The 10,899-nt window shown below is 35.8% G+C and overlaps 1 protein-coding gene across 4 annotated transcripts; it reads left to right on the forward strand.

Moving 5' to 3' along the window:
• Positions 1-1,524: 1,524 nt before the first annotated feature.
• Positions 1,525-8,676, forward strand: LOC128188730 (synaptic vesicle membrane protein VAT-1 homolog-like). 4 transcript variants are annotated; one of them, XR_008244182.1, is made up of 10 exons: positions 1,525-2,095; positions 4,135-4,264; positions 5,324-5,539; positions 6,107-6,249; positions 6,804-6,907; positions 7,185-7,240; positions 7,356-7,550; positions 7,775-7,861; positions 8,072-8,195; positions 8,490-8,676. XR_008244182.1 is itself a non-coding variant. In XM_052859960.1 (10 exons), exons 1-9 carry the CDS (start codon positions 1,929-1,931, stop codon positions 8,141-8,143), a joined length of 1,170 nt encoding a protein of 389 aa, XP_052715920.1. In that variant the 5' UTR covers positions 1,525-1,928; the 3' UTR covers positions 8,144-8,165; positions 8,490-8,676. The 4 variants fall into 4 exon arrangements, 3 of the variants coding, with proteins under 3 accessions (XP_052715920.1, XP_052715921.1, XP_052715919.1); XM_052859960.1 differs by having other exon boundaries at positions 8,072-8,165; XM_052859961.1 differs by having other exon boundaries at positions 8,072-8,150.
• The last annotated feature ends 2,223 nt before the right edge of the window (positions 8,677-10,899 follow it).

Below are 10,899 nucleotides of genomic sequence, written 5' to 3' on the forward strand. Positions count from 1 at the left end.
AATAATAAGATATGCATTGTTATGTCACTTCACCTTTGGTTCAGGACTGCCTTAAGGTGGATCTCTCCACCAGATAAATGTAGAAGATTTTTGTTGCATGCATTTGTTACCAAGACTAGGCACAGTATTCAACAATAATAGACCTCAGAGTACAATGTTACATTACAGTTTTAAAATACAGAGAATTTAAAACTATAACAATTTTGTCAATCCGGAACAAAATGGCATTACAGACGGATGTCAGACATGTTGTGACGATGTAGCCTTCTACCTTAAAAGTTTTCAGTGAATGAAGATGGACAAAAACTCCTGATGCATTACTTGGCCCTGAAATTTCAGTAGATATGGATATTATGGCATATTTCATCTTGTGAATATGAAGAAGATACCACAATTTACGGTATTTTGTCCTGGCATACATGACACTGCTGGCACTATGATTTTAATTATTCAAGGTCACTTAATGTAGGTCAAGGTCAGAAAGTCAAAGCTCTGTCTGGAGAGTAAGTCACGTGTCTTCATGAAGGAGATGGCATCGTATTTTAAAGGATCGGTATTTGAAGCGCGCAAAATTTGCGAGTTTACCTGTTACTACTGTTAAACAGACATCGTGCCTCCAGATTAAGTTTGTGTGTGTCGATAGATACACCGATGCCCGCAACACGTACATATATGCAAAAAGTATGTGCAAAAACGTGTGTTTATACCGTGTATGAACTGATATGCTCACATTCATATATATAACAAACAAGTTGTTATCTAATGAATTTTCACTATAGTAATTAATATACATGAACAGCTATTTTTGTTTTTTCTAACAAAAAAAAGTGAGGCAGCAGATGCTGAACTGCGTTGCAGGCTTGGTTGTGTCGTATTATATATAAGTGGTCCAAGGCCTTTGTTCAACTTCATGAAAAACAAAAACATGATTGGGTTTAATTTGAAAAAACAAGTTCGTATTTTACGTAGCATACATGCAATAACTTTGTTTGCTCAATAAAAATCCTAGCGATTTATGCTTGTTCCAAACCGTCATGGCGATGTCCTTTTCATCGCTATCCACGCTTTGCGTAAAACGATGAGGGATACGATTTTCATTCTTTTTCACAATTTGCATTTATTAGGAGAGGACTCAAATGGTTAATGCTATTTAAAGTGACAATACCACCTTGGGCAAACATCTTGAGAGATACAGTGTATTGATTGGTGCAATGCAAGACACGGAATTTGCAGTGGTGATAGGAAGCAAGCATGCTTACAAGTTGCTCCCATTTCCTTAGAATCATTTTTTTTAACTGAGGTAGTTGTAAACATACGTTTTGTGGTGCTGCTTTGGTATCTATTAATTTCAAGGTTACCATTGTTTACTTCATGAATCTTGACACCTTGGAGGTAATTTACGTCTAATTTTTTTGCAATAAATTTTATGCACTCATGCGAGAATGACATGACATGAATTTTGTCTTTTGAAAGTTGAATTTCAATGACGAAGTTGTCATAATCTATCAGGTAATAATTTTTTTAGATACCAGTTCATCATTTGACAGGCTGCACAATCTATTTTCAGGCGTGTGTTCGTGTGTTGCTTTCCATCTACCGTAATATCGAATGAATTCTTTTTATGTAAGTGGAACGCAGTTACAGTTTTCATTTGTGTTTGATCCGCCTCTAATTAACAGACAGGAAATCTGTGCTAGAAATCTCTAACAAAACGTGGTGTGAAGGAAATAATAAGAATATTCCTGTCTCTTTTGCCTGTTATCTGATTAATCCCCAGTAAAAAATCGATGCGATATCTGTGGTGACCAGTGTCTCCACTGTAGCCCCAGCACCTACGCCTCGGTCCTACGCTTCGATCGATCACAGCATCGGGAAAAAGGGATTCAATCTTCTTTCGACATTCACGTCTCTCAAGCATCCGCGAAAACATGTCAACAGAGGAGCAAAAGGAGAGCCCCGAGGCTGCTGCCCCGGCGCCTAGGGAGGTCAAGTGCGTGGTGCTGACGGGATTTGGGGGCCCCAAAATGGTCCGGTGTCAGAAGAAGCCCGAGCCCTCGGCAAAGGAGGGGGAGGTTTTGATCCGAGTTAAGGCCTGGTAAGTGATGCTCTGAAGAATTATTGATCTGTCTTTGAGATTTAATGCATGTAGTTTTAGCATATTGTCTAATGTTTTGACGATTATATGAGATATTTATACTCTCGATGTGTGTTTTTGAATGCATGACAATGAAGTTTAATTGTTGTTTGAAGGATTTTAAATTAACTGAGCTAATTGCACAGATATTTCCGATTTGCTTAACATGTGATCGATAAAAGAAGAAAAAAATCCACACACACACACACACATTTAAAAAAATTAATGTAAACCTCTGTAGATTTATGCATACATTAACGCGTATTATGTCAAACATTGCAATATATTCCATGATTATGTTTTTGAGTGCATGTTCAAAATAATGTAAGGAAAGTCATAAGAGTTGCGTTGTGTCTGACTAAGAAATCCACATAAACATTCCATTATCTATTTTTTGTGACGCATTACTTTAAAGTGATTTATTCTCTACGTATTTGTAAACCTCTATAGCTCTCTCTTCTCTTCTCTTCTCAATGAAGTCTAGAATAATGTTCGTAAACAAATCTCATAAGTTCATAATTAATTGCTCCAAAATTGTTACACTCTGAACAATAGTCCTGGGATTTGCTCTTGCATCAACAACCCATCTCTCTCTCTCTCTCTCTCTCTCTCTCTCTCTCTCTCTCTCTCTCTCTCTCTCTCTCTCTCTCTCTCTCTCTCTATGAGTAGAATGTTGTATCCATGAAAAAAATTAATGAATAACGACTCTCTCACGTTACACCGAGATCATTGAAGAGATAATTCAGGGAAGGTAAACACCACACGGACGGCTTTGTTTGAGATCCATACTCCAATATATATTTTATCAAAACTCAGGGAAAGGTGCTTTTACGTACTGTAATAGCATTTTCCTGCAGAATTTTATTTCCTTTCGTACAACTGGATTGATAGGTTCTCAGCTATTTCTGCTTATATGTGTAGAAAACTGTGCGAGCTTATATACAAAACTCAGTTATTATGCTGGAAATAGAGTTTGCTCGAAAAAAAATTTTATTATTGATATTTCTCTCTTTTGTCAAAATAACAGAGAATCACATTATTCAAATATACAGTAATGTTCCACCACTAAAAGCATAATAATTATGTGATCACTTCAAAGCAAAGTTAGCTCACATTGGCGTAGAGTCGTTTTCTCTCCCTGAAATATTGACCAGCAAAATATATCCCAAGACTAACTACATGTCAAAGCTCCAAATTCTAATCCAGGGAAGGGGAGCGGGCACTGAGTATTAAACAACAACTGTCTGATTTTGACTGATGCAATATAAATTGTATTACGGTATTTTCACAAAGTTTCATAATTTGGTTAAAACATTATCTTCCAATATGTATGTAAAGAAATTGGTGTACGTGTGGGGATGGGGCTTTCCTGATCAGCGTCGTAGATAAATCATGATGTCCTATATAGAAATTAGAATTAGTATATACGATTGCCAAATTGAACATTTATAGTACATTTGGAACATCTCTCTCTCTCTCTCTCTCTCTCTCTCTCTCTCTCTCTCTCTCTCTCTCTCTCTTCTTCTTCTTCTTCTTCTTCTTCTTCTTCTTCTTCGCGGAAAAAAACCTCACCATGGATTTTGATGAAAGAGAGTTCAAAACTATAATATGTGAACGTGATATTATATTTAATATACGATAATCATTCTGCCCTCAAATGACTATGTTGTTACGTAATTTGAACTTTCATATTGACGATTTTTAAACTTTGTGCAGAAATATTGCAAATGTAATAACTTCTGGTGCACAGTACATTTATAATAACTTCGAATATTGCTTTATGTGTTACCAAAAAGTTTTAAGTTCATGCTAACAATGTCACCCCCTGGTCAACCCCCAACCCCCAACCCCCCCCCCCCCCCCCAAAAAAAAAAAACAAACAAACAAACAAAACAGCGACACACAAATGACAATTCCATGTACTTATTTTGTTGTTTGATATGGACGCATTATATTAATTGCAATATTCTGTAACCGTTTAAAATGAACTCAATTTACAGCGGCATGAGTTTCCAGGATTTGATGGTTAGACAGGGAGTGCTGGAACATGGACCCAAGACCCCTATAGTAATGGGATTTGAGTGCGCAGGCGAAGTGGAAGCGCTGGGAGAAAACACTTCCGGTTTCAATGTGAGCGTTCTTTTTTAAATACATGTTCGATTGTCAAAACGTTGTGCTTATAATAAATGGGATTTTTTAACTCATTTTAAGTGGGGGGGGGGATATAATTGTAATTTAGAATTTAATTTGAACGTGATTGATAAACCTCAGAAACTTTCCTTTACAATTTTGTTGATCAATGCGTGTACCATAATCCCAAATCTCGGTACAGCAATCAAGAATTGCATTCCATTGTATTTGATATGTATAATTATAGTATGTTTCATAATTAGAATGCATCCTGGACTGCAATCGCTTCGTTAAGACCTTTATCATTTCGCCAAAAAGCGTGTCTTAGTTGATATAAATAGAAACATATCGGAAATCAAAGAAAAACAAATAGATTTTGCATTGAGTTCATGTAATAAAATATATTACCTATCTATCCTCCATTGCCTAAAAGATCCAGGTATCGTTTGTATCTACCATATGTTGTTTAGGTCGAAAAGGTTAAAATGAACGGTACACCATTATATGAAACATTTGTTGTCAGGGGATTACTGAATATTCTCTATGGTTCGAGTATCTTTCATGCAAAGATAATTTTTATGTTCTCTGTAAAGTTTAATTAGTTTCTGTAAAACTTAAATATTCATTATACGATTGTTAACTAGACCCAGACCTTAAGACTTAAAAGACTTAAGAATTCCATTTTTGAGATTGGATCATGGAAGCCGAATTTTATGGTTCTCTTTACTCTGGTACAAAGTACCGGTATATTGACGCCGCATTTTGTGTGGGCGGGGTAAAGAGTCATATCAAGCCTTTAACTGTACAGCCGACAACCGGTCCAGTGCCTCATCATCGATCTAGTGTAAGAGCCAAGTGCAATTAATAACAATTCAACTTTAGGTGAGAGAGAGAGAGAGAGAGAAATAGAGCCAAGACAACTATAGCGAAGAGTCCTCATTTCAGTATTTTAATCGTAATTCGTCAGATCACACAGTTTACAATCTGCCAATAAAAATTCTGCGCTTTTCAGTATTTGTTCTTATATCGATATACATGAGATCAATTTATTTTCTTCAGATCGGTGACCGGGTGATCGGTTTTTGCGACTACAAAGCCTGGTCGGAAGTGGTCGCCATCCCGTCTCAGTTTGTGTACAAAATGCCGGAGAACATGAGCTTCCAGGACGGAGCCGCCCTCCCGATGAGCTATCTGACCGCCTACATATTGCTGTTTGACATTGCCAATCTGCGCCAGGGACAATCTGTATTCACTCATTCCGTGGGAGGAGGCGTGGTTTGTAGTCTATTCAAACTATTTTTAACGTTAAACCAATTTCTGAGGAAAACGTGTGTTTGGATGTTTTCCTTTCTTTCTTTTTTTTCATGGTTTTTGTTTTGTTCATTAGGGTTTCTTGTATTGTTTTGCTATTTTTTTAAGTGACTTGGTCATAAACTGTTAATCTAAGCATTCTTTCGCGGATTAAAAGTAAAGTTTCCTCCGTTTAGTGGGGGCGGTACTAAATTCAGAAAATTTGGCTTTAGATTATATGTTTTTATGCTGATATTAGAACTTAAAAGAAAATTGAAACGAAAACACGAACGCATATATAGAGAGTAAACCAAATTGAGTATAGATCTTATATGGAACACTAAATAGAAGTTTTTTATATACAAAAAAAAATAGATCCTTGTGAGCAAAGATTCAATGGGATTTTTCTTTCTTCTTTTTTTCTGTTTATTTTGCATCGTTGATGGATTTATATTTGTATAAGCAAACAACATGCAAGCAGTCATAGGTTCGATTTATTGATGCTTTTTGAGGAAAAAAAAAAATCACGAAAAACGCATATGTCTGTTCCAGGGCATTGCAGTGACGCAGCTCTGTCACATGATGGAGGATGTCAAACTGTTTGGGACCGCCTCCTACCAAAAACACGAGGCTGTCAAAGCCAATGTGGATCATTTATTTGATCACGTGGTGGATTACCCACAGGAAGTCAGAAAGTAATGACATTTTTTTTATTTTATCCATTTCTGTACGTGTAGATAGTTATGAATTAGTACATATTAAATGTGTAACACTGTCCAATAATATATTTCCTTGTGTTAACTAGAAATATAATACGTTTAACAATAGTGACTTACTTATCTAGTGAATTACATCGTTTCTACTCTCTGATTTAATTATTCACCTATTCACGGTAGGATGTTTACATGAAGGTAAATGCATCAGTTTCTCTTTGTTTTCGCTTCTTTTACACAATATAATCTTTCCATTTCTTTTGTTACACCTTTATGCATTTTTAATATATATCCGATTTTTCAGACGTCAAGTTACATGTACTTGCTCGCTCACAGTCTACGTGGGCAAATATACACAGCGCACATGCTTTTCCCCTTTTTCAATTGATGTGGTGTATAAACTTTTGTTTTTTAAATTATGATAATATCATATTGATATAAAAAAAATTTTTTCATAAATCATCTTTTTAATGACAACCCTCTCGAAAGATACAAATGACCTTAGTTGAACTTGACATATGACCTTTACCTTGTAGACTTTCGCCAGAGGGAGTTGACATATTTCTAGACTGCTTGTGTGGTGAAGATGCTAATAAAGGAATCTCTCTGCTGAAACCCATGGGGAAATATATTTTGTATGGTATGGTCTCTCTGTCTCTCTCTCTCTCTCTGTCTGTCTCTCTCTTTAACCGAAGCATAAATTAAGTTTTTTTCATACAGAAAATGTTATCAATAATATTTGTCATCATCTATATTTGTCTTCTTAGTTGTCGCGCTTTCTTTACTCGAAGATGGATTCGTCCTAATCCTTAAAAAATCATATGAAATAATAATGTTGGGATAAAACGTCTGTGTTAAAGTACACACCTATATGTAGTATTTTTTCACAATTCCTTCCACACTTTTTATAATTTCAGGTTCATCAAGCATTGTTACGGGAGAAACCAAAAGCTTTTTCAGCTTTGCTAAATCGGTAAGTTGGACTTTAGTATACAAGTTTCTGCAAAATCGAAAACAAAATATGAAAAAAGCCATAATAACCACCAGTGTTGTAACTAAATGGCTTTTTTCTGTCTGTGTGGGTACAGTGGTGGCAGGTGGACAAGATTAGCCCCATCAAGCTGTACGACGAGAACAAGACCATCGCTGGGTTCCAGCTGCGCCATCTTCTCCACAAGCAGGGCCAGCACCAGTACGTGAAGGAGATCATGAACAAGCTGATCAAGCTATACTCGGACGGCAAGATCCGCCCCTGCATCGACTCGGCCTGGGCTTTTGAGGACGTACGTAACGCTGCCTGCTGTACTGTATGGACGTACCTTTGTATTTTGGAACATATTTTTAGAGGTTTTATTGTGTATACCGGGTATTGTGAAAGAAATCTAAAATAAATTTATATCTATTATGCAAGTTCTTTCTTGCAAAAATGAACAAATGGAATGCTGTTCACTTGAGCTCATTTTAGCGTAAATCTCTCTTTCATTTTACACATTATTCTGTGGTTTAGGTGGGAGAGGCAATGCAAAAAATGCAGGACAGGAAAAACATAGGAAAAATCATTCTGGATCCTACTTTGGAACCAAAGCCCAAACCTGTGAGTAGTCTTTTCAGAAGAGATATGATGTTATCTGCAATAGATAAGTTAAAACATGCTTTGTTCATGTCATAGCGAAACCGAACTGATTTTCACTGAAATAGTTATCCTTTCTGACATTTATTTTAATCGTAAATTTGAAATGTTTAGGGTTTTTCTATAGCAGTTACATGTGAACTAACGAAATGTATGTGTGTGTGTTTATTGTAGGTGTCCCCTGCCAGGACTCACACTACAAGCCAGTGTAGTGAGGACAAGGAGAACACTGAGGACCAGCAATGAGTTCCAAGTACATGTACAATAGGTACGTGGACAGAGGGTACGTATATATAGGGTACGTGGACGTTGCTGTTGTAAACATGCCCTTTGTCCAAGTACTCAGTACAAATCAACGATCTTTAAAAATAATAACCATATTTAACACCTGTGATTTCTTAATCTTTAGTATAGTAAAAGAAAACAAATTGTTCAAATGTGCCAAGTCTTTGGGGGGAGAGGGAGTTCATCTGCGATTTTTTTTTTACCTTTGGTTGATTTCAAGTTTACGACCATTAATGTCTGATGGATTTGCTTAAAACTTTCTTTGTTTATTTTTCTTTTCATAACTCATCTTTACTTTTTTTTCCAGATATCTTAAAGGTAGATGGTGCATATTAGTGTGTTATGATGTAACAACTAAATACCCAGTTTATTGTGTGCTTATGGACAACATAAATGGCTTACAATTGTACCTCCTGTTGTTATATTATGATTTTAACAAATGTTACTATTATGTAGATGATAAAGAGTCTTTATTTTATTGCCAAATAAAAATATTTTCCCGCCAAATGTTATCACATGTTCATTGTTTTTTGTTTCAAATGGGGTTTTGGTGTTAATTTACATGTAAATATATCTTTATTTAGGATAACTTTATACTTTTGTCGTGGTTTGAAATTTTCAGATTTATTAAATGAGGTTTTCGAACACTGGATGACCATCAAGCTCCAAATGCCATTGTACGGAAACAGAAACCAACGCAAAAATTTTTGTTTTTAAATTGCAAATCGGTGGAAATGAAATTGTGTCTTAAATTACATTGTAGTTTGTGTGTCTTAATTATACCAACAAATATTGATGCTGTTTTATTTTTCTACCTTCCGTAACTACTAGTATATATTGTGACATGATAGCGGCAATACAGTAATAAGTTATCTCTAAAACAGGGTTCTTGTCATCTTCCCAAGTCAAGGGTTTCTGATCCGCATCGCTTCGTGAGAGAAGCGATGCGGATCAGAAACCCTTGACTTGGGAAGATGGGTTCTTGGGAGTTTTGTTTTATGAAACGTACTTCTTCTGATGGTCTTGTTTCAAAGAGTACATTTTTTGGCCCGCCATGCCCCTTCCTCTTTGTTTTTGATTCGGTAGAACGTCATCATAAAAATCATAACGTATACCCTAGAAGTCAATACCTTAATTAATACTTATATAAGGAGGGTTTGTCCAAAAATAAAACACTTGGAGATGTGACACGGGGACAGAATTACTAGTAAAGGTGAAAGATTTGACCTGGCTTGACGTAACAAATGCAGCACAGAGCCGTGTTACTTTTATTTGTCTTTCAAACTAGTAACAAACAGTACGAAGTATATCTTCACGTACAAAAGTGAAAAAAAAAACACATCTGATTCGAAGGTAATAAGTGTTCAAAGAAACGTTTTATTTAACTTTTGAGCTTCACTTCAATTCAAGATATCTAAAAGATTGAATAAAACACCCAGTTTCTCGTTGGTTTGTCGTTTAAGATTTCTACGTTTCAGTCTCTCTTTCTGCATTTTCTCTGTCTCCTCCCTTCTTCGTTTTGCCTGCTGTTGTTTCTCTTCAATTTGTCGTTCTACTTCAGCTAAAAATGGCAATGTTGAATAAGATAACAGGAAATCAGTGGGAATTAACATAATTTTTTATTTGCGTGAAGGACATTACCTCATGCTTAATGAAATTTTAAATTCTGTTGGTAAAATATTGTTCATCTTTATATATAAGATATCTTTTTTAAAAACCTCTGCTTCTTCTCTTCTCATCTTTGAAAACTGGACCCTCTGAATCTGCAGAACTAGTTTAAGGAGAAAACTTACGTTTAAGAAGCGTTTCCCTAGGGCAACAATCCGAAATGCTCTCATTCGTATGTTCCTTTTTCAACCCCTGGTTTTGATAAAATGTTATACCAATTGGAGGTAGTTTGGGCTTCTGCATGTCATTGTTGACGAGGATATCGTAAGCGACTCCACATTTTGACACCTTTGCGACGATGCCTTCTTTCTTCAGCGCTTCCCATAGAATTTTCCTCTCCTTTTTACTCCGAACGCGGTCGCTCCGAGGCATTGGAGCCACTTTACTATTTATACAACCCATTGTAATGCCAATATCTAGTTGCTGTTGTTGTTACAACACACAATGAAACGCAGTGTGATTGTGACGTTACATTCATTATGACGTTCCATTTATTATGACGGTCCATTTAGCTGTCATTTTTTGTTTAGATCCATATCATGACGTCATCACTGATTATATTTAGAAAATGAAGTATTTTGTCTTGACAAAGTATTTGAAATCCTATTAAAAGTAATTTGGATACTTATAGTTGTTTTTAAGACGCGTTCAAGAATATAATATATGCCGTTTATAGAGAGACTATGCATTTTGGATAAATTTCATTTGTCAAAAATGGGAAAAAGGTCCGAGGTTTGTAGATGATTTTCTTGATAAATTTCATTGGGAATGACAGTTGATAACACGATTTATAAAAAAGCCCCTGTGATGTAGAGTCGGTCTAAGTTTTAGTCTAATAATTAAATAATGATTCGTTTCATTTTTTAAAAGTCTAGAAAACTTGGCATTCTTAGTACATGTACATTCTTTTTACAGTAAAAAAAACGACGACCCTTACATATATAAACTCTCTCTCTCTCTCTCTCTCTCTCTCTCTCTCTCTCTCTCTCTCTCTCTCTCTCTCTCTCTCTCATTTACTGTTGTTGTGCTGTCATTGCTGACATCGGGTT

Source organism: Crassostrea angulata, chromosome 6, assembly GCF_025612915.1.
Source record: "Crassostrea angulata isolate pt1a10 chromosome 6, ASM2561291v2, whole genome shotgun sequence".
Classification (NCBI taxonomy): Eukaryota; Metazoa; Mollusca; class Bivalvia; order Ostreida; family Ostreidae; genus Magallana; species Magallana angulata.